The 24,417-nt window shown below is 33.7% G+C and overlaps 2 protein-coding genes and 1 pseudogene across 2 annotated transcripts; 2 read left to right on the forward strand and 1 right to left on the reverse strand.

The window, feature by feature from the left end:
- The first annotated feature begins 1,089 nt into the window (after window positions 1-1,089).
- LOC148582006 (uncharacterized) lies at window positions 1,090-2,024 on the forward strand (annotated as a pseudogene).
- An 11,054-nt stretch (window positions 2,025-13,078) lies between these two features.
- LOC107622993 (Single-stranded nucleic acid binding R3H protein) lies at window positions 13,079-16,591 on the forward strand. The gene is made up of 4 exons (XM_016325086.3): window positions 13,079-13,523; window positions 14,561-15,182; window positions 15,487-15,772; window positions 16,306-16,591. Exons 1-4 carry the CDS (start codon window positions 13,421-13,423, stop codon window positions 16,354-16,356), a joined length of 1,062 nt encoding a protein of 353 aa, XP_016180572.1. The 5' UTR covers window positions 13,079-13,420; the 3' UTR covers window positions 16,357-16,591.
- A 2,400-nt stretch (window positions 16,592-18,991) lies between these two features.
- Window positions 18,992-21,283, reverse strand: LOC107623693 (Homeodomain-like superfamily protein). Its single transcript, XM_016326040.3, has one exon. It carries the CDS (start codon window positions 20,822-20,824, stop codon window positions 19,841-19,843), a length of 984 nt encoding a protein of 327 aa, XP_016181526.1. The 5' UTR covers window positions 20,825-21,283; the 3' UTR covers window positions 18,992-19,840.
- Between the last annotated feature and the right edge of the window lie 3,134 nt (window positions 21,284-24,417).

The following is a 24,417-nucleotide window of genomic DNA, read 5'->3' on the forward strand; positions in this document are numbered from 1 at the left end:
GGAAATGAGATATGTGATATATTTTAATATTGTAATTTTGAGTATTTTTTAAAATTGTGGGATGTTTAAAAAATTTTAAAAATTTGGAGTACACAAATTGAACCATCCTGTTTAAAAAATTTAAAAAATAGACAAATCCGATTTGTGTATCCCAAATTTTTTTAATTTTTTAAATACAAATCATCGGGTCCGATTTGTGTACCAAAAGATTAGACAATCTGATTTCTATACCTCTTACAAATTGGACGGTTCGATCTTAATTTCTGACACCACAGCTGTATAAGCACCTATACACTCCATAACTACGTCCTACACCATTCTCTCTTCCATATCTAAATTAAAAAGTGAAAGAACTATATTTTAGGGAATTTTTTATTTAAATTAAAAAAATAATATTTACCAATTTAAATAAACGTATAAGTATTTACCAAATTACATTTAGAGTCATATCTCGGATACCGTGGGAAAACAAAAAAATGAACGTATCTCAGATGCGTTGATTTCGTTCTGTGATACAGAACGTGCTGGTCATATCCCAAATGTGCCCGAGATATGAACAAGAGAGCATCTCGAATACACTGCATCCGAGATATGCTCATATTCTGACATGTAGCAGTGCATCCGAGATACGTGCAAGGAAGCAAAACAGAGGCACTGCATTCGAAATATAGTCAAGATTATAATTAAGGTCTCAGCACCCAAGATATGTTGTACAATAAGTCTATTTATAGAGACCATCTCAATACCTCTCATCTCACAATTCACAAACCATTCATTTCTTTCTCTTCTTTTGATTTTGCTCTGATGGAGAACAATCAATACTTTTTTGTGGTGGTTTATCCGAATGGGATAGTCAGACACGGCGATGAATGAGTGATTTTTTTAGTCTGACAATACTGTGATCATGTGATGTTGTGCACTTACCGGGTTGATACCCTGGATGCGCTAAAGACGATCATGCTGAGCAATATGGGAGGAGTACGAACAAAGGAGGTAGGGAGGATTGCATATAGATTTCTGTATGCGCTTCCGAACGGGAGATTTACGAACTAGTTATTCTGGATAGATGGGAATCAGCATGTGAAGGTAATGTTCGACATACATGCACAACTGATGCCCCAACATGTGATGGAGTTGTATGCTATGGTATGTGATGTAATTGTTGGGGATGGGCTGTCTCCTCCGGGTCCTGAAGTCGTGCCGCTCGAGGTTACACCAATCCACTATGCCCAGCCTCATGATAGTGCCAACGATTCCGACAGTGAGGGCGATTCCATCTATGTTGCTGGGTCCGAGTCATAAAGTGATACAATGTCAGAGGATGAGTTTGTGCCGGAGACTCCCAGAGGCACTGTTGGTAGGTTTCTGCTACCTCCACCTTTAGCCATTCCTCGACTGTCAAATGTTCCTAGCCATTACCAGACGTTGAACTTGGATGCAATGCACTCGGATGATCTTTTGAATGCTGGGGACGGGGAGGATTACAACACGGATGGTGGGGTAGAATTCTAAAGTGGGCATAGGTTCAACAACCGAGAAGTAGTCCTACTGGTGGTGAAGAACTACAGTATTCGACGAAATGTGGAGTACAGAGTGCTAGAGTCAGATAGGCTAAAATATCACTGCCAATGCAAGCAATTCTCCAATGGTTGTCCGTGGAGTTTTCGTGTGGCATTACGACAGAACTTGAATTACTGGTATATTTTGCATTATATTGTGGATGCATTAGACTCTATCCATTTGTTTTTTGTTTAGCATGTTGTTGACATTGGATCAATATTCGTAGGAAGGTACGTCGGTTCGGTGGATCACATACCTGTCTGGCACCAACCATGTCTCAAGACCATGCGCAACTGGATACTGGGTTGATTTGCAAAGTTGTGTTACCTATGATAAAGACTGATCCTTCGATATCTATCCCGGTGTTGCAAAGTACTGTCCATCAAAATTATCATTTTAAGCCCTCATATCGGAAAGTGTGGATGGCAAAGCAAAAGGCAATTGCCAAAATCTATGGCGATTAGGAAGAGTCATACAATAGGATTATGGCACTCTTACAAGCCTTGCAGGAGTACCTCCTAGGTACGATCCACGAATGCAATGTTGTCCCTTATTACAACGAGGATATGGATGACGGAGAGTGGAGTCAGTTTGATAAAGTTTTTTGGGCATTTCCTCCATGTATTGAAGCGTTTAAGCATTACAAGCCGTTTGTATCGGTGTATGAAACACATATGTACGGCAAGTACGGGGGCGTGCTTTTGATTGCTGTGACTCAAGATGGTAACAACAATATTCTTCCTATAGCTTTCTGATTAGTGGAGTTTGAGACAACAGAGTCATGGTCATTTTTCTCTCAAATTTGAGACAACATGTTACTCCACAACCAGGAATCCTGATCATATCAGATAGATCATAGGCCATTCGCGCTGCTCTCAATGCACCTCACAGTAGATGGCATCTCCCGTCAGCATATCATGCTTACTGCATACGACACATGGCTTCAAACATCAATTCCAGGTTCAAGTCAATTGAGGGTAAGAGATACCTGATAAATGTGGCGTACAGTCTGAGTAAGAAAGGATGCGACTGGTATTTGGATGCTTTATGTACACTGTCCCGTGAGATGGTGGATTGGGCTCTTCGTTTCAAGAAGGAATTGTGGTTGCAACATTGCGACGAAGGTCGTCGGTATGGTCACATAACTACAAACCTATTAGAGTGTATAAATGTCGTGCTAAAGGGAACGAGGAATCTTCCGATGGTAGCGATTGTTCGGGCAACGTATGAGCGGTTGCAACAGTTGTTTGTGCGCAGAGGACGCGAATCACATGCTTAGTTATATGGTGGACAGATCCACTCGCAGCGGCTGTTGGCAGCTATAGATAAGAACGGAGAGAGCCTGCCGATGTTGCGAGTCACCCATTGTAATCGTAGGGCATCTGTTTTTAGCGTGGAAGAGGTGGAGCCAGTAGATGGTTGGTCACAGACTTCATATCGGGTTCGTCTGACCGAGCGTACATGCAATTGTGGCCTGTTCCAGTCATTACATTACCCATGTCGACACGCCCTGGCGGCATGTGCAGCTGCGAGTATTGAGTGGGGTCATTTTGTGGACCTCGTGTACACGATGGCCTCTGTATTCAAGGTATACGAGAAAGAGTTTCCACCGATACCAGACGAAAAGATGTGGTCTCCATGGTACGGTGCACGCCTGAAGCCCAACTAAGCCATGAACAGAAAGGCATCGGGTAGGCCGGTATCCACTCGGATCCGAAATGAGATGGATGCCATTGAGCGTGCGGAGAAGAGATGTGGGCTCTGCTGCGGAGAGGGCCACACCAGACGTGGGTGTCCCATTGCGCCCCACTCGGATCCATGACGACGCATGCAGTTTAGAGTTTAGGTCTTTTTGTTCCAATGTTGTCACTTTGATGTACTGATTGTTATTAAACGTGTTTAATGTGTAATGAAGCATAAGTTCTGCATAACTAATTATCTTCGATTGTTATGGGACCATTTTTCATCTACAACATTACAATATTTTCATAACATCGAATTTTGACTATATCTCGGATGCAGTGCCCTTGTTTTGCTTCCTTGTACATATCTCGGATGCACTGCTACATGTCAAAATATGATCATATCTCGGATGTAGTGTATCTGAGATGCTCTGTTGTTCATATCTCGGGTGCACCCAGGATATGACCAGCGCGTTCTGTATCACAGAACGGGATCAGTGCATCCGAAATACGTTTGTTTTTTGGTTTCTCCCACTGTATCCGAGATATGACTCTAAATGTAATTTGGTAAATCTATTACTTGTATAATGATCGTGGCTCCTGAAGCCACGCGTCATTCTCTCAATTAACCAGAATAAAAAATCCCTCCTATTATCTATCTATCTATCTTTCACTCCAATCCCTCTCTCTCGCTTTTGAAACTCTAAATCCCCCTTTCTGCTTCGTTCTCTCCTCCATAGCCCACAAACTCATTCTGGTCCATATAATCGCTGCCCATCCACGCTCTCTTTACGGCTTTCCCTGGTTCTCAAAACCTCATTTCAGTAAGCCATATATCTCTATTTGGAATGCCATCTTTTAAACACCATTTTTGTCAACCCCCATCTGGAAACCCTAACTCACCGAGCTGGACAGAATCTTCGTCTCAGATCATAATCACGGCGATGGTGCTGTTAGTTTCAGCTGGTGAAATGTCGGTGATGCTGAGCGACTAAGATATCTATTGCGTGGTTGATGCGCTCTCGAACGTTAACAGCCTTGGTGATACATGTTGGGTCGAGATCTGAACCAGCGGTCCCCCATGAAGGTATTCTCTCGATTTATTTCTTTGTCTGGGACTGGGTCTTTAATCTCTTTGATTTAGGATTTTCTGTCTGTTTTCGTTGTCTTTGATTTGAGGTTTGGTATGTTTTCTGTTTCTGGATGGCTTCAGATGTTCTGGAAGTTTAATTTTAGCAAGATTAAGAAGATTGGTTTCCGTATGTGCTGTCGCGGTAAAAAAAACCTCTTCATTTATGATCTTTGGAAGAAATCTGACTATTCTGGTAGTTGGTATAGGTGATTTGCGGCGTCGCCTCTTTGCTGATTATGCTATCATAATTTTTTTCTCAACTAATAATTAAAATTAAAATGTATTTTCTTTTTGCCCCCAAATTTTAAAAAGGGAGAGAAGAAGTATGATATAGAGGGGGTGAATTTGGGTGGCAAATATAAAGACTGTCAAAACAAATTGCATTTTGATTTAGTACATTCTTAGGTCGGTCTGTTGGGATAGTCTTCTTTGATATTTTTTCTTGCACTTTTTGCTTTGCCACTTTATCTTTGGTGAATTGTTTGAAAGTTTGTATATTTGAATGAGTTATGAGAGAAGCTAATATTTTTGTTTAATCCTATCATTTGTTTTGAAGGAAATGGATTTTGCTGCTGAGCAATCTACAAGGGTGACTGATGCATATTGTATGCTCAGCCAGCCTTTGTCAAGAGCAATTTACATGGTAAGCATAGTCGCCTGTGAAGATTCCAAAATTTCTTTATTTTTTGTGCATCTATCTTACTTGAGTTATGTGAAATTTAATATGTTTATCTTTATAATTAATTCACTTTATTTAAAGATTTATTGATCGTAGGAAAAATGTGTGCAGATTTGCAGAAATGTATATGACATAGTTTAAGTGATCAAAGTAGAAAATTCTTTCATATGTTTTTTTAATGTTTGTTGTTGGCTGCGAATGGTGAGGAGTGACCAATTTAAGATCGGGTAACATTGCAAGAACAATATCTGCATAGAAGGATTGTGAAGGAAGATCTCACAAAAATCTCCTTTGAGATGATTGAAAGGTGTTGACAATGCCACTCGCTAGGTGTTTAATAAAAATATTTCTTTTTTGTTTTCGGTGTGTTTGTATAGTCAAGTTTCTAATAGTGTAGGTGATTTTGTTGGTTGTTTTCAGTCATAGGATTCGGTGTGCCTTATTTGGTGAATATGTTGATGAACTTAATCGATTTCTGTCTTCTGAGTATGCTGAACAGCCAGTTGTAGTTTTACAACTTGCCAAAGTTAAGGTATTTAGAGGTTTGTATCATGTAAATTTCACTTCAGGTGTGTCGGTTATCCAAGTTCACTTGGTTTTACTACTATATTCCTGTAACCAATGTATCTATTTTTTATTTTCAGGTAGAGTTGGACTTCAAAATGTTATGTTTGCATCAAAGTTTGAATTTAATCTTGACATCCCAGAGGTGGTAGCTTTTCGGAAAAGGTATTTTTGTACGTGTAGTTTCTGCTGTGTTTTTTGTTGTTGTTGTTGTCATTGTTTACTTATTTAAGTTGGTACTGTATTTGTTAACAGTTCTATTCCACATGGAGTTAGTACATCCCAACCCATTGGCATTGTTAGATCTGAAAAAAATATCGGAATAGAAGAAGATTTTATGAAGCTCACACCTAAGTGTACTGTAAAGTCGCTTGATGATAACAACCAGGTTGGAACCAGTTTAATTTTTTTTTTTATCATGTTTACTCTTGATAATTTTTGTTAAATTTTCTTTTTCTATTCGTTAGTAAATACTGCTTTGTTTTGGAACGATATTAATGCTTTTGTCCTCCTTTGTACTTAAAAATACTATGCTGTTAGTATTTATTTTAGTTTTTCAATTTTAGTTTATATTACAACTATCTTTGGTTATAATGTCTTAATATTTATGAACATGGTCTTATATTTTTAGGCTGAAATTTTTGTTGTACTAGCGAAGATAGCTGAAATAGTTGAGGATGATCCTTGGTGGTACTCTGCTTGTGTGTGTGGCAAAGGTGTTCAGGCAGAATCTGGAATTTACTTTTGTCAATTTTGCAACATCCATATTACAAATGTGACTCCTAGGTATAAATATTATTTCTGCGTAATTGTTAACCTTAGGCCAGTATTTATGTGCATCTTAAAAAAATTCAGGTTGAGTGAAGGTGTTGGTTGAGGATTCCACTGGTGTTTCTATTTTTGTCCTCTTTGATCGTGAGGCAAGTTACCTACTGAATAAGACTTGTGCCCAGCTGTTTGAACAACATCTTAAGGATGTTGATGTAAGTCACTCGAATGCTATATTCTTTTTATGTGCTGATTTTATTGTTAAAGAGTTTTCTTATCCTTCGGTTTCTACCGATTCATTTTTTCTATTGTGTCTGTTTTATATTGTTCGTAGGTTGTGTTTGGCACACAGTCTCCTCCTATATTCCAAGAAATTGTTGGAAAAACTATGCTGTTCAAGGTTCTTAGTAGGCCTGTTGGGATGAAAAAATTCAAAGGGACTTATCCAGTGAGGCGTGTTTGTGATGATGCTGCAATAGTTGGAATGTTTGAGCTCTCTGGTTCAGATTTGAGTCCTAAAAAGGTAAAAAATGAAATTCACACCTATTGTTTCATTTTAATAAATTCTTTCTTAAATTTTTCAATTTTTGGTTGTTCCACCTTTATTCATGTCTTATATCGGATGTGCTTTGTATTATCCAAGGCTGGATTTTTACCAAAAAGAGAGGGATAATTTGGGAACCCTCTAAGATTACTAAATCATCGAATTTAGGATTGACTCCTTCCAGCTGCTCTGAGCTCTTTGCTGGTTCGCCTCAATGTACCCAAAAGGAATCAAGTGTTGTTGACTTGGGAGCTGATGAAGATGCTAAGGTTCCATGCTTCGAGTTCCTTCTATTAGTTTTTCTGTATTACTTTTCACCCTTTTTTGAGTTGTGTTTAAATTGAACCTAATATATTGTGTTATTTAATAGTGTCTTCTCCTCAAGAGAAAGTCTGCTGATGCCGTGGTGGATAAGTTAAATGAAGTGGATAGTTCTGAAAATTCATGTGATGAAGTTGATGAAAGTGAAGAGGTGAGTATTGTTGCCAATTTTTTTTGATAGGGCGCTTAATTTTATGATAAAGTTCGTTTGACTAGAACTCATTAATTATCCCTCTAATTAGGTTTATATTTTTATGCAATTGTTTACACTAGGAGTATGTGGTTGGCGTTAATCGAGTCTCTGTTGATGCTGAGAAAGATGTGAAGCCTTCGTTGAAGAGGTTGAGAAGATCCTTGAAGCTGCAATTTGATGAAGCTGATAAGTCTTGTGGCTCGGGGAATGACGGCTCTTCTGGACATGGGGTTAATTGAGGTGGCTGTCCATGGCAGTTAACTAGAGCTACTGATTAGGACTAATCTAGGGCATTAGGTATTTTGGTTGTGTCCATGTAATAGCATTTGATGCATTGGATTGTAGTAGATGAGAATATGTATGTGTTTTCATGTTTTCTATAAGTTGTTTGGGTTGTTTTTTGGGCATCTTTCTCATGTAATAGATTAAGTGCTAGGGTATGGACACAATATCATTAGCCACTAGGCAAATTAGCTATTTAGCCCTTTATGTTTGTAGCTCTTTTATGATATAAAAATCTCTCCTTCCACAATTTAGTTTATTTCTTAGCTTATGTGGTTTTGTTAAGTGAATGCTTTATGGTATTTAGATGACTGAATTTTCATGTGTTGTTGAATTAATTTGTACTTTCTTGATATATCTATATTGAACAGATTGGAAGTGATCTTTTGGCCATTTCTTTTGTTTTGATGGATTTCTTAGGTGCATTTTGTCTAAAATGGCTAATGTAGCTTAGGTATTAAAAAAGTTCGTTCTTTGTTAAAATGATGAGAAGGATATATGTACACTACAAAATCAGTCATGATTTTCTATCCGACTGATTTTTTTTTTATTAGATAAAGTAATTTCAAAAACATTTGGATCTTATTGGCTCCCTCTCATGTCAATTTGAGAGTCAAATATGCAATTCTTTTAATACACAATTTTGACATTAATGGCACAAAATTATAAAAAAAAATTAACAAAAAAAAATTCAGTCTCTTATGACTCAACTCGAATAGTTTACTTATGGTTAGTTGATTTATTGTAGAGTAAGTTTAACTATATATTTTATAATAATAATAACTCTATTTTCATTGTTATTGCTGAATCTATTTTTTGCATCATGTCATAATATAAAGAAGGAACATAAATTTTCAACCCGTGGATTGCACGAATCTTCTACTAATACTTATACATTTATTTAAATCGATAAATATTATTTTTTTAATTTAAATAAAAAAATCCCTACTTTAGGTGATAAGAGTCATTCACTGATGTAAATTTGTTTTCCGGCGCGTAATTATTATTATTATTTAGTGGTATTCATGATAGTTTTGAATGCTAGAGTGTTGAAATTCAATGTGGTCTAATTAAAATTCAGTCGTTCAAGTCAAACAGAAAATCATAGAATTTTAAATTTGATTTATTTTTTTCCTTATAACTCCAAATATATTTTTTAAATACATTTAAGCAAACTTGTAAAAAATGCGGGCGGCCGTGGCTGATTCGTGCGTTGTAAACAAAATGATGAGCGCGTGGAGTTTGTTCGAAGCAGGTGCGCTTGAGTCTTGACTCTTCTTGACACGCTTTCCTTGCGACTTGTGACTTAAGACAATGTATTTTTATTGGTTTATTTTTAAAAGTTTATTTATCTGTCAGAAATGTGTGTCTGGAAACTTCGTCGATAGGAATTACGAATAGGATTATGCGCACAATATACCGAGTCTGAAAGAGCAATAGTCTATTCCAAATTTCCAAATGCACGAGTTGCGTTTCCGCTACGTCCTGTTGTGTCACGTGATGTCTTGTTTTTCTTTTATTTATATTTTCGGTCTAATGAATATGAATGTACTTTTGGGATTTATTTTTTTGGTTTGTACAAAAACACACACACTTTTTTTATTTTTTGGTATTAAAAACACACACACACTAACCTACCCACCACAGCTAAGATTTGAGTCAAATACCTTTGCCACTAGCCAACTACATCGCATGCCTCGGCCACTACTTTTGGGTTTTGGTGTCCGCGTCATTTGGAAAGATTGGACTACGTAGAATGCCGAGCCCAATAATAATTGAACTTGATAAGCCCACAGACATTGTTGACTGGGCCAAACACACGGGTTCGCTGGTAGTTGAGTCCAAAATTAGTTGAACAACTCAACAACTTTGGATGTGGCAAATTCGAGTGACAAATTATATGCTTTTTAATAAAGCTTTTGATTTTTTGTGTGGGAGAGAGAAACGTGTATGACAATATGGTGTGAAGAGGGAGGTGTTTTATTTGGTTATGAGACGACACAAATTGGAGGCACCGATTTATTTGCATTGTTTTATTTTTTAAACAAACAATCACAAATCGGACGGTCCGATTTGTGATTTCGAAAATAAAAAAATTTTTAATGTTAAAATCGGACCATCCGATTTTTATTTTAACACATAAAAAAATAAAAAATACAAATCGAATCTTCCGATTTGGAGTTTAATTTTCTCTTCAAGCAAATCGGACCCTCCAGTTTGTAATTTATTTTTTCATCAAACAAATCGGACCGTCCGATTTGAATAAAACACCATATAAAAAAAACACCTAATTTTTCAATAACAATGTATTACACATATATTTAATTAATATAAAAAAAATTAGCCTTTTAATAAATACGCTTTCCTCCGGTGTACAATATATATATATATTTGATGAAAATCAAATAATGGATAAAAACTCTTAAGTGTTGGGTGTGGGAGTGTGTAATATGAGTAAGTTTATGATATAATGTCTATAATTAGAAGTTGTTTGATTAATTTTATAATTCCTTGTAGTGTATTTTTTTTAGTGTTTTGTTCCCTCGTCCAATTTTATAGGTGGTGTAGTTATAATTTATTTATGAACAGATATATCGAGAATAATATTTTATTCATTAAATATTTTTAAATTAGAGAAGGATTCAGATTATTTAAAAAAGAAAAAAAAATCTCAAAATATTGCAATATTTTTTTATGTAATTTTAGAAACAAACAAGAATTTATCTCCATTTTTATATGTTAATATTCTATAAATTGAATGTCCGGATTTAGTTCACCATACTGACCATAGAGAATATATGGAATTGATCTTATTCTTCAATTTATATTGTCAAGTGTAATTTTTTATTATTTTTTTAAGTAGGACAAAAAAATATACGAGACAAAATATTAACTGGTAAAATATTATATTTGACCAAATAATTAAAAAAATTTATGTTTGAAAATATATGATTGTCTATTTTAGACTTAAATTTAATGTCTTTTACTTATTTATATGATTATTTTATGAATAAAATGTTTGTTTTTATGTATAAAAAAATAATAATACTATACATACAAGTGTTTTTGTAATTCAATCTAACTAAGTTGGCACAAATCTAAAACACGTGTCATTATGTGTCTCTTTTTTATATTTTTTTTAGCATATAAATATTTGTTGAATAGCATAAAAATTTATTAATATAGCACATAAATATGTACATATAGTACATAAATTTTTGCACATAGTAAAATTTTATCGATATAGCATAGAAATTTTTACACATAGTACAAAAATTTTTACTACGAATATATTTTGTTAGTTGAGTGAATCAATTGTGATCTTTAAAAAATTTATATGTTGGCATAAAAATTTTTTTTGTTATATGCTATGTACCAAAATTTTTGTGTTGTATATATTTTGTTAGTTGGGTACCAATAATTTAAATGTGATCCTTTAAAAATTTGTATTGTATACTAAAATTTGTATGTTTACATCAAAATTTCAGTGTTCTAATTTTTTGAACTTCTATAAAAGAAAAAAACACGAAGATGTCAATGACGATGATGATAATAAAGGAGGATGAGAAGAAAAATAAAGAGAAAAAAAAAGAAAAAATCAAACAAGAGAAGAAAACAATGAAAAAGAAGAAGACTATAAGAATAACGATGACAAAAATATTGTTAAGAAAAAAATTAAGAAGATAACACCAACCATATTTCATTTAGAAAAGAAATGCAAGAATCTCATTTAGTTAGAACCTAGTTAATAAAATTATTTAGGCATGTAGCTTTATTGAAAAAAAAATTATAAATGAATTAGTTTATGAAACAAAGTTGAAATTCATTTGCTTATAAGAAACAAGAAATTAATTATTTATTTTTATTTTAGTGTTTGTTTGAGTGTCATTAAATTGATAAAAAAAATATTTTTTAATGAAAACAAATCTTTTTTTTTTATTTTTTAGTGTGTTTGATAAATTTCTAATAGTAAAAGTAAAAGTATTAGAAAAATTAAAAAACATCTTTTTTAAAAAGATATAATTTATATTTTTTTTAGAAGATATTTTTTTCTTAAAAAAAAGATGTTTTCACATAATAAATGAATAAAAAAATACTTTGATCTTATTTTATCTAAACATAATTAATAAATAAAAAAATATTTTTACATAAGATATCCAAACATAAAATCACTTTTACTTTTGTAAAAAATCTCTTCAAAAAGGCCCTTAACTTGGTTTTCTTTATATATTAAAATCAACAACTTTTTCATATATTTTCATAAATTTTATAAAATAACACAAATTGGCTTCCAATTGAAATAAGTTTTAAAATTTTCAACTATGGAAAAAAACTAAATTGTAAAATTACTTTTCTTTTAAAACTAAAAACAAATGCACCCTTAATAAACCCCGATAGTCCCGTTTTATAAACAATCTACTGGCTTACAATTTTAAGTTTTTAACCATGTAAAAGATAAAATAAAAGAAAGAATCATGTAGAATATTATTTATGAACCTACAATCCAATTGTATTTTACTCTTTTATGCACATGTCATTTAAATCTAAAATCCCACATCTAACTCCAATCTCATTCCTTGACTTACCTTGTTTGGTAAAACCAAATCCGAAAACCGTTTTTATTCTGTATACTATCCTACAATGGAAGTTGTAATTTGAAAATCCGGTCAAGAATAAAAAAATATAACGTTAAAATTTGGTTCTTAAAAGATAAATAAAAACAATATAATAACGAAAAGATTTTAAATTTTTAATATATTCAATGGATTCCTAAAATCTTAAAATGGATCCGTATTAACAAGACCATAAATAAAAGAAGAAAAAACTCGTGGTTTTGAATTATAGAAAGCGAACCACGAAGAGGAGAAATGGCTTGCTAACCCTTTTTTTTTTTTTTTTTTTTTTTGTCTCTTCATAGTATTTGTTTGGACGTTATTATTTTGATAAAAAAAGATATTTTTTTCAATAAAAAAAGATCTTTTTTTATTTTTTAGCGTATTTAACAAATTTCGAATAGTAAAAATAAAAGTACTAGAAAAATCAGAAAAATATCTAAAAGATATTTTTTCTTTAAGAAAAGATATTTTTATGTAATAAATAAACAAAAAAATATTTTTATATTGTTATATCCAAACATAATTGATAAATAAAAAAAAAATTTTGCATAAAATATCCAAATATAAAATTATTTTTATTTTTTCATAAAATCTTTTAAAAAAATAACTAAAAAAATATTTTCTTAAAAACTCACTCAAATAAGCCCATATTCCAGAAAATAAATAAATGCGTGAAAAGAAAAACAATTTGGGCCAACTCAATAATATAAAAGTAGGATTATAAAAAAGATAAAAATATCAATAATAATGATAAATTATAAATATATATGCTATCAAGGATAGAGAGAGAAAGATAAGAAGAGGGAGGCTGTCGGGTTTTTCTATCGTCGTTCTAATTTTTCTTTTTTTTCTTTTTTATTTTTTTTCTATGCTTAGAAGGCACAAATCCTTCTCCTCCTCTTCTTCATCTTCTTCTTCTTCCTCCTGACCCTTACCTTTGATTCTTTTCCCTCGTAGGGAGAAGGAGGAAAAACAAGAAGAAGAATCTTAACCCAATTTTTTTTAAATAATAAAGTTTCGAATTTTCCCCCTACATTAATTCTATAGATTTTTTCTCCTTTTCTGAATCGAACGAACCTATGGATTCATCGTCTATTTCCAGCAACGACGTCGTTTCGAAGGAGTCAATGGTTGACCCCTTCTTGGTGGAGGCTCTCCAGAACCCTCGCCACCGTCTCACCAGTTAATCTTCTTCTTAATCCCTAATCTCCCACTCCGATTCCTCATTATTATTGTTGTTATTAATTGAATGGCTTAGTTTTGCTTGAGCTGGATTTAGCTTTTGACCAGTTTCGTTTAATGATTTTGAGTACATCTTTTTTCCCCCTTTTTGTAGATTTTGCTGTTGGGTTTTAGAGGAGAATCCCAATTTTTCTTCTTGTTTTGTTTCTGTGTTATGTTTATGTTGGATTCTGTCAGATCTGGATTTGTTCTGGTAATTGCCTGTTGTATTGTGGTAATTTGCGGTTGATGTGATGGTATGAAATTTTTTGGGGTGTTGAGGTTCCAATTAAACCACAATTGTGTTTGTCATGGAATTTCTGTATGATCTTATTATCCTAAGTTTGTTGAAGATAAAATTATGGTTCAAGGGACTTGACTTAAGCCATGTGTTTCTCGTTTTTCAGTCTTTCAATTTTTTATTTTATTTTTATACAGACTTTCAAGTTATTGTTCTAATTTGAGGTAGGTGCTGAATTCTAAACCGCCAAATTCTTAAATAGGATTCTGATAGTTGGGAATAATTAATCATATAACAAGGTATCTTGGTTGATATATGTGGAGATCATATCCCTGATGATCTGTCAAAATAAATGGAACTTGATTTTGATTTGCTTTCTAGTGTGTGTATATATATGTGCAACAATGTTAACCGATTCTTTGTCTTCTGGCTAAGGTACATGGGGTACTTTTTGCTGTTACTGGTTTTCTTTGAATTTTAGATTGAGTAGCTGAAATGATGTTTTCTTGGATCAAAACTTTATCATCTTGTAAGCAGATGACTTAAAAGTAATAGGCGTTGAGTGGTTTGCTGCTGGATTTTGTGTTTTCTAGTAAATGAATGAGCTATTATTTGATGGATGTTTTTTGTGCCTGTAATTTTTCCACGCATCTTTTCCTGAGTTTTGATTTTTTCCCCCTTTTCAATTATACCCAAATGTTTTATAAATGACGATATTTATTTATCTTCGAACTTTTTACTATGTTTACATCTTCAGTCTTGCGAATGGAGCTGGATATCCAGAGGTTTCTAAACAATGCTGATCAGCAGCATTTTGAGTTCCCACATTTCCCTTCGTCCTATCTCAGATTGGCTGCACACAGAGTTGCTCAACACTATGGTATGCAGACAATGGTTCAGGACACTGGCTTAGATGGCCAGGGAAGTAAAATTCTGGTGAGAAAGTTAGCAGAAAGCAAGTATCCTGTGGTTCGCTTATCTGAAATACCTGCTAAGCAGTTGGAAAATGATAAATCGGAGCACAAAAAAATTGTCATTAGACCTAGGCCTTCTAAAACTAGTTTAAATGAAGCCAGTGAAGCTGGGACAAAAGGAAACACACTGAGAAGTGTGGAAGAGAGAAAGGAGGAATATGATCGGGCTCGAGCACGTATTTTCAGTAGCTCTAGAAGCTTCGACTCAGGGGATACATCATCACCAGTCCCCACAGATGTAAAAAATTCTCTCATCACTAAGGATGAGAATGAAGCTAGCAAGATCCCAATGGCTGATCCAGAAAGATGCAACAGTGTCAGGGACATTAGTTCTACCCGAGTTGCCATTTTGCGAGATAGGGAAAAGGATCGTAGTGATCCAGATTATGATCGTAGCTATGGAAGGTCAGTTCTATCACTTCTTTGGGAATTCAGTTGAGAGCTTTCCCAAAATTGAATGCAATAGCTGCAATTGCACATGCATGTTTGCTCAATTGCTCTTAATTAGAAACTACCTGCCCTTGATGGGTTGTATTTCTGTTATTTGGCTGGTTTATTTGATGGCACTCTTGATTCAAGAATTTAGATAGCTTGTATTGTGATGTTTACACTTTCTGTGCGGTGTCAACTTTGACTGTAATAGTTTGCCTTTTCTTTTGGTTATGTCATAATTTGCCTATTGTCGGATTGAAATGTGTTATTGATGCAGGTATGCCAGGAATATGCCGACATCTGCTGTTAACATGGTGGTGCCTTTCAATTTGCCAAAAGCTCAACCTTCATTTGCTCAATATGATGCTACTTTTAATCAGTTGGGCCAGATGCCACAAACTCAGGCTTCACTTGGCTACGGTCCTCCATCAAGCCCAATGATGAATCCTTTTGCTGCCAATGGATTAACTCAGACAGCTAGGGATGTTGCTTATGTACAATGGCCAAGTGCTGCAATGATGTATGCACATTCATATGACCAATTTAGGCATGCTGTTTTCCAGGTAAGCCACAGTTTAATTTACTCAATTCAATTACTTGGTTTACACACATGTTTCTGTACTAGCTTTAAAATACCGATACATGTTAGAAATAAATTGAATCTTCTTTAAAAAAGGAGGAAAAAAGTAAAGATCATAGGTTTAATTGGCTCTTGGTTGTTTAAATTAGCTTGTTGGATAGACTTGTTGGGTTTGCAATTTGCAATGTTCTCATGCATGGTATCCGGCTTTTGCAATTTGCAATTTTATGTATAACATACCACTCAAAGATTTGGACTTCAGGCCATTTTGATTATCCAACTTCTTGTGTCATTTATTCAAATTGTGTGGTGTATTGACATCTTTCCATCCCAAACAGTTGTGTTTATCTTCAAAATCTGTGGTTTTCATGATAATGCACTACTTCACTTTGATTGAATCCTGCTTCCCTGCCAAGTATTAAGGAATCTTGTTTTCTCTTTTTTATTTTCACAATATATACTTTTATTAATTTTGTATCATGATTCATCTCATAAGGATTTGTATCTGTATTGCAGGCTCCGTTTGGTCAACAGCCGTTGAGCTTTGACTATTCACAAAACTACTAGATGACATTTTAGGGGGGGAAGTTATTGGAATTGGATGCAGAAGTTGTTACCTTAGTATGTTTAGTTGTTTCATGTTAGGTTTGTTCTTGAGTATTCTATCATAGACATTTGTTGCTGTTGTAGTATGTCTTTAACTTTCAGTTTTGATGGGTTATACTAGCATATATGATATCATATCTGGTACTTCTAGTTTGACAGTCTATATAAAATAGTGGATTTATTTCTAGACTTTAAATTTGTGATAAGGTTTCGGTGCTGTTTTTAAATACCTTGTTAAAGTTGTGGAGGCTAATAGAATAAACTAAAATTTAGCTAAAACAAAATTTCATTATTTTATGCTTTTTATTCACAAAAATATTAGAGGGATGAGAATATTCAATTTAAATATTATAGTAATTTATCCCTTAAGGTTTAAACCTTTTCCCCGTTTCTTTTAGATTAATTTTTCTATATTAATTTTTCAATAATAGAAGAGCTTGGAAAAAGCTATTATATAAAAATTAAAAAACTTGCTAGTAAACGAAGTTAATGGAACATGACTCTATTCTATAACACTAGTATTTTTAGCAGTGTATCAATGCAACCTTGTTTTTGAAGCAGTTGTGCTGGAATCTTGGGTTGCAGATCATGATGTCAGAAAAATAGAAAGCCCAAGTCTAAGGCCTAGGCTTTGTAATAAATTTTTATTTCAATGACAAGTCAAAAGTGGCAATATTTGGTTGGTCCACCTCATGTGAACTGTTCCAAATATGTATTTGTATCCAGTTGAAGAAGCAACGTATATTTATCAGGATATCTGGTGGTCCTCTTCTAAATCTAAGAATAACGCTTGGTCCATTAACAATATATATATATTATTGTACTTCATGTTATATTGTCATTATCCATTTTATTTTTCATTTCAATTTTGGCCTAACCGTCCATTTCAATATTTATCTTCTTTTTTCTTTTAAACTATGTTAGGGTTCAATTAATGTTTATTTTAAATATTTAAATAATATCACTCGGTCGTATTGGTCAAATGTTCCGATGACTTTGTTTGTTGTGCAAGTGAGGTATTTATTTTTAGCTTCACCAAAAAAATATTTATTTAGATTAATAAAATTCATTGTTCCAAAAAAAGATTGATAAAAATAAATAATAGCATTCAAATCTCACTAATAAGTTTAACATTCAGTATTATCATTTTTTTTTAATTTACAGGTACTCATTTTATAAGAGTTTTACTGGCGCATGTTTGCATATTTTATAATTTAATTAGATTCACTAATATGATTTTTTACAGTAATATAAAATATCTATACTTACAATGAACTAAAATTAAAATTTCATTTTTGTTTTACTATATTTTAAATAACATGAATAAAAAAGAAGTAGAAAACAATAAAGTATAAGCTACATTAAAATGTTAAATTATACACTATTGACGTTGGTTGATTCCCTACTTTTCTTATGAGGTAGCATAATGGGATAGACCTATCTTTGCTTTTGAACTTGGTGTTCCTATATTCTATTAAGATCTTTTCCAAGATAAGGAACCAACACAATTAGTTGATTTATCATAGAAACATCTTTATTTATCTTTTTTTTTTAATTAAAAAAATGTATAAAATCTTTGGGTCTTGGCTCAGGATTAGCAATTTGATTGGTGATTAGTGTAGCATATAGATTCTTGATTATCCGCAAGTGGACAAATTCCAATCCGAATGGTCACCAACTGATATTATTAGGCTGTTTAGGTTTCTACCGAAAGCGACTTTACACTTTAACATGGGACTAAAATTAATATAAAATGTAATTCTGGGATAATTTACCTTCTAAACCCAATAATTATCAAGGAACAAGGGGACAAAAGCATATATTACTCGGTTAAGGTTACCATTCCAATTCTCATGGCATTTTTTATTCACTTCGGAGCAAAATTAAACTAGTAATTACTAAGCTGTTAATCTTGTATAAATCAGAAATGTTTGTTAATCTTGTATGAATGATTAGTAAAAGTATGGTCTATACAGAAGGACTTAAACTACAATGAAACATTATATTATCAAACTTTTGGAAGACCATTCAACCATAGAACTAATCTTTCAAGGATTAAACTGGTGAAAATAGAAATGGATTCATCATTGAAAGGGGATAATCTTAACATGATTGGGGAAAAAAAGTTTACTGCTCAATGAAAATACAATAATATATTGTTCATAAGTCTAAAGGTGAAGTTGAGGGTACTATGACTACACTACTTGAGTGGCAAAATCATTCTAACCCTGAAGGTTCAGCTTACCATTTCAATTCAAAAGTGAAACACCATGCGTAAGAACTAGTTCTAAGTTCATAGACATGAGTGAAAAGTTAATCTTATAGACCGGGCAAAATTCAAAGTGACAAGGTCTTAAACAGTAATAGTAATGCTAGTTGAAAGCTTAAACATTGCAGAGCAAAATGTATGGCAATCATCAAAATTCTATATAAACCCAAATTAATTATTTAGCTAAAGTGTAGGCTACTTATCAAAATTCTGTAGTAATGAACATGTATGCATATGTTGTCATTCAAAACTAGAAAAGAAGGCCAATGTATAGCTAAGATCATTATAGTGATCAAATAATAAGAGTTGGTAAAAGAAATACACAACTAAGTAAAAACATGAACTTATTGTTTTCATTTAAGCAGAGTAAACCTACAAACTCAAAGAAACTAGTTTTACTTGAGTTCATCTGGCATATAGAATTTAACGCCACAGAGTAAGATTAGAATTTTAAAAGATCGCCTTGCATCAGGCATTAAAGTCTTCTATATAGAATCAAACAATGTACAACTCACCTCTAAAGGACACATAACTTGACAAGCAAGAAGACAAGTCTTCCGCATTAGAGGCTCCCAGATTCAGTTGAAGAATTCACAACCAAATGCACCAATAGATACGCTTCCAACTCGCAAGTTTATTGCCAACTGCAGGCCATAAGTACTGAACTCGCCGCAATTCGCTCACTCCTGCCATGAATGCCAATAGAAAACTTCCCAAGAAGTAACAATGTGGTTTATACAGAGCTGCAGCCAATTCCCATAAAACTAATGATGGGATGAATCAACATAGAGGACTAAGTGATTCAAACACGGAGCTATATAGACATTGTCGCAGCCCCAAAAGTGACATCACCATGAACTTCAGTCACCAGGAGCCGACACAGAACATATGGAATGCTACCAACAAGCAAGGTACTAATTACAGAACTGTCACAGGAACAACACCATATTGGAACCCACAATCACTACTCATGCTTCTAGATCCGAAGAAAATGCCAATTAGTAACTCCAAGACACAAATTAACCCCACCTTAACACTAATTAACAACTAACACCTCCTTGCTTAACACCCCAAACATACCAAACGCGAAACTACACCACCAATAACTAAGTTGAGTACTATATATAATAATTATGTTATAGAGAGAACATAACAACCAAATTTCAAATGGTAAATTCAATCATCTCCAGTTGGAAAAAGAGTAAGAACCTTCCTTGCACCAGATGCATTAGCAGATTCCATATCCTCTGCATATCCAGCCACACCTCCACCCATTCTATTGAACTGCTGCTGCTGATTCTGCGGCGGCGGCTGCTGCCTTGACATGAAAGCATGCTCAAAGTGCCCGTTCGGCGGCGACCCAAAATGCCCGGATGCCTGCCTATGGAACTGCTGCTGCAGCTGGACGTGCTGCATCGCTGCAGCACCGGCAGCTGCGGCAGCCATCTGGTGGTGGTGTTGCTGGTGGTGCATTGCCGGTACCGACACGAACGGCAGGAAATGCTCTGAATTAGGCCTCCCGCCCGCGGCCGCGGCAGCCGGGTGGAGGAAATGCGCCGGCACAGGGGAGCTGGCGAAGAGGTGATCAGTGGCGGCATCGGATCCACCGCCACCCGCTCCGCCGCCGCCGGGTCCGGCGGCGGAGAGTCCCTGCATGCGCTTGAGGTAGAGGCGGTACTTCTGGAGGTGGCTGGCGACGTTCTCGCGGGTTAAGCCGTCAACGCTCATGAGCTGCATTATGGTCTTCGGAACCGCGTTCTTGATTCCGAGGTGTGCGACGGCGTCCACGAAGCGCTTGTGGAGCTGTGGGGTCCAAACGAGGCGGGGCCTCTTGAGGGTTCTGGCTGGCTCCTCACCGGCGGCGCCGGAGCCAAGATCGCCGGAGTCGGCAAAGTCGCCGCCGGAGGAGGGTTGTTGCTGATGCGAGGGGGAAGGGTTTGAAGGTGGTTGCGGTTGCTGTGGTTGTTGGTGGTGGTGGAGGTGGTGGTTCGGGGTGGTTGGGGTGGCCGTGGCGGCGGCGGTTGGGGTGTGAGGACTGGGGATGTCAAAGGCGATGGCAAGATCGGGTGTGATTAGGGTTTGCGATAAGGGCATGAGTTCCTCCGGCGGAGGTAGTTCGTCTTCCCATCTGGCAAACCAGTTTGAATCTTCTTCCCTCATTTTCTTTTTCTTGGTTTGGTTTTTGAGTGTGTTTCCGTTATGGGGTTCACTGATTTTGAGGAAAGGCGAGATTTTTGGATGCGGATTATGAGTTTAGCTAATGGGTCTTTGTTGTTTAAGATTAGATTAAGGGAATTAGAAAGAACAAAAAAAAATGGGAATTTTATTTTTGTTTTTGTGTAATGAAGAAGAAAAAGGGAGTTGTGGTGGTGGTGAAGGTGGATACAGGGATTTGATTCTTTTTCTCTCTCTACAATTTGACACAGAAAGAGAGAGAAAGAATGGGGGAGATGGGAGACAGAAGTGGAGGGAGGGTAGTGGTGGTGTGAGTGACGTTCTTGGAGAGAGAGAGACAGAGAGAGAGAGAGAGAGAGAGAGAGAGAGAGAGAGAGAGAGAGAGGTTTTCGAGGTGGATCTTGTTTTTTTTTTCACATTCTTTTTTATCAGCTTTTTATTGTGTTTTATAGGTACTGTTGTTGCTGTGATGCTTTTTTCTAAGAATGAATTTTATGATGGTAGTTTTTTAATTTTTCATTTTAATTTTTTGTTTCCGGGATTTGGGGGGTCTTCATCAACTTGAGAGTGAGTGTTGCGAGATCTTCTACTTTTTTTGTTTTTCAGCAAGTTGTGGTGGCGCGTTTATCATACGCTCCTCCGTGCACTGCCGTGAGGTGATCACATCGACTTTGACGTAGAATAGATTTTTTGTTGTATATTGCTTATTACAGATTCTCCATTGAATGTTTTAAGTGTGTAAAAGGTCAAGTAACCCATCTCAATCTTTAGAATGATTTATGGAGGAAATCTCATGCCTTAAATTCAGTGGTAAAAAGTTAATGAGATATCATTTATTATATCATTTAATTTTAAAAAGAAAATGTTGATTTTCTAAAATATTTAATATTTTACTGTAATAATAGTCTTAGACTAATGTTGAAAAAAAAATATTATATATATATAAATTAGTTACTAAATTAATTATTATATATTATTAATTTATTTTTAATATATATTTATATGAATAATTAATTTAATAGTTAATCTTTTGTATATACTTAGAACAATTGAAAAAAAAATTGATAATAAGATGTTCGAAGCTATTAATTAAACGAAACAAAATATATGATGCCTAATTTATATGTCATGGTCAACTTATATGCCAGTCTATGAAAAGAAATGTTATAAATGCTATATTAATTAAAAAAAAAATAAATGTAAAAATAGGACAAATTGTCAAACAAAGAAATTAAGGAAATGTAAAAAAAAAAAAGAAAGAGAAACTATTATATGTTTATTAGATGAGATATTTAAGTATTTGACTATTTAAATGTAATTTGATAATTTATCACCAAATTTTTTTAATGAAATCAGGAACTTATTTTAGTTATGCAAGATATTTTTGACCAATTATTTTAAATTAATTAAACAAGTTATAACAAATAGATTAGTCATTCATATTTCCCAATGTAAAAATTAATTTAATTTAGTTTTAAACATTTTTAATCATAAAGTTTCCAAATTACATTTTGTTATTCAATTTAACTTGTCAAAGATTGAATTGAACTATGAAATATAATCTTAAGAATTAAAGTAAGCATTTTGGAAAACTAAAAATTAAATGAAATCATATTCAAAGACAAAATTTAATATTTACTCGTTGTGTGAAGAAGAATTAATTATGCCAATGAGTTATAACTCAAATGACATAATCTCTCCATACTCAATTAAAAAATTACAGATTCGAATCTCCTGTCTTTGATAAAAAAAAATTAATTATTAATTATTTATTTAAAAGAAGAGGCATAATAAGGAAATGAGTGTGTGAGAGTGATTGGGCCGGCATGTACTGTAGCGCGTGAATTGCAAAGCCACATGAACGAGGTTGTGCAAAGTTTATTGTTTTGAGTACAATAAGGATGAAATTGTACGGGCCTGGGATAGAGTTGAGATCAGATCAGATCAGGAATGAATGAGGAGAGAGAGAGAGAGAGAGATGCAAAGATTCTTCACTTTGTGGGATTTCTTGTTTTGGTGTCTATATAGGGAATAATTTGAGCTGTTCATTGCCTCTGTTTGAGGTTGAGGATATCAACAGTTCCAAAGACAAATTTTGGATTTGACTCAATAATGTGAATTAGGTTATGTATAACATGTATGTTTCTAATTCTATGCACCAATAAACCTGATAATTAATTATTATTGTGATTATTATTATTAGTAGGATTAAGAATCACATGCAAGAGGGGGTCTAAGTTGAAAAAATTGCACAAGAAGGACCAATTGGCAATTAGTGTAACTAATAATTAATGACAAAAGTTTATTACCAAAGCAAAGAGGAAATAAATATTTTCTTCTTCTTTAGATTGATTATTATATATGATTGATTTAATTTGAATACAATAGCATTTATAAAATTTTTCGTTCTATTTATGTATTGTCACATCATAGATCTAATTTTTATTTGTTAGAATATATGCTAACTGTCTAATGACATTTAGATTATATTTATATATTTATATATAATATTCAGATACTTTGATTTAGTTCATGTTGATAATTGTGATAGGACAAAATATATTCATTTATGAACGTATTAAAAGAACTTATCAATGTAAAGTAAAAAAAAAAAAGTATTTATAAACTTTGATGTGACCTCTTGGCATATTAAATAAAAATATTAGTTTAAGTATGAGATATCAACATGTGCGGTAAGCATTAATTTTACATAATCTAAATAATTGAGGGAAGAATAATCAGGAAAAATTAATAAACAAAAGGATGGATGAGAAAATGTGATGGGAAGTAATAATATTATTTTGGAACTGGAACACAAAAGCAGGAAATGCCCAGAAAGGAACTGAACTGTTGAAAGTGGGATACCTGTTGGACGCAGATATCGATTTTGTACCCTCAATCACACACTGCACTAAACAACACTAGAGTTCCAAACACTATAAAAAAGTTGATGAATATTATTTCATTAATCATTAGGTGTGTTATCAAATATTACGTTAATTTAATCGGTTAGAATTAATATAAGCATGGCTTGTATTTCCAAATTCTAAAAGTAATATTTTAAATCGGTTTTCAAGATTTTTTAGTAAAACATTTTAATTTTCAATAAATCTTAATTATTAAACTAATTTTTAACTTTTTTTTATTAAATAAATCAATTCTTATGTCAAATTTCAACAAAGGTTAGACAGATTAATTTTTGTTGTTATTTAAAAAAATATAAGTCTATAAAAATATTTAGAGTAAAGTATTGTTTTTGTCTCCAACGTTTGGAATAAGTTCTATTTGTGTCCCTAACATTTAAATTGTTCTATTTGTATCCTTAACGTTTATAAAAGTGATTCAATGTTATCCTATTATCAATTATGCTAACAAATCAGATTATATTTTTCAATTATTCTCATTTGGATGTATTCATTCTCAATTAGGTCTCACTTGGATGTGTTCGATTTTAATATTATACCCACTATTTGTGTTTAGATTCAATTATATTCCTAGAAAAGTGAATTATGTAAATGTTGTAGAAATTAGTTTCAACATTTGATGAGCTATTTTTCGGAATAGATCATCGATTCTAT

The sequence above is a fragment of the Arachis ipaensis genome, chromosome B10 (genome assembly GCF_059453495.1).
Source record: "Arachis ipaensis isolate K30076 ecotype BB chromosome B10, ASM5945349v1, whole genome shotgun sequence".
In the NCBI taxonomy this organism is placed as follows: Eukaryota; Viridiplantae; Streptophyta; class Magnoliopsida; order Fabales; family Fabaceae; genus Arachis; species Arachis ipaensis.

What these genes read in the sequence shown, in the direction of transcription:
- LOC107622993 (XM_016325086.3), top strand. Translation starts at nt 13,421, where the DNA reads ATGGATTCATCGTCTATTTCCAGCAACGACGTCGTTTCGAAGGAGTCA. An exon ending in CCCTCGCCACCGTCTCACCA is followed by an intron (nt 13,524 to 14,560) that starts GTTAATCTTCTT and finishes TTACATCTTCAG; the next exon opens with TCTTGCGAATGGAGCTGGAT. An exon ending in TTAGGCATGCTGTTTTCCAG is followed by an intron (nt 15,773 to 16,305) that starts GTAAGCCACAGT and finishes TCTGTATTGCAG; the next exon opens with GCTCCGTTTGGTCAACAGCC.
- LOC107623693 (XM_016326040.3), bottom strand. Translation starts at nt 20,824, where the DNA reads ATGAGGGAAGAAGATTCAAACTGGTTTGCCAGATGGGAAGACGAACTA.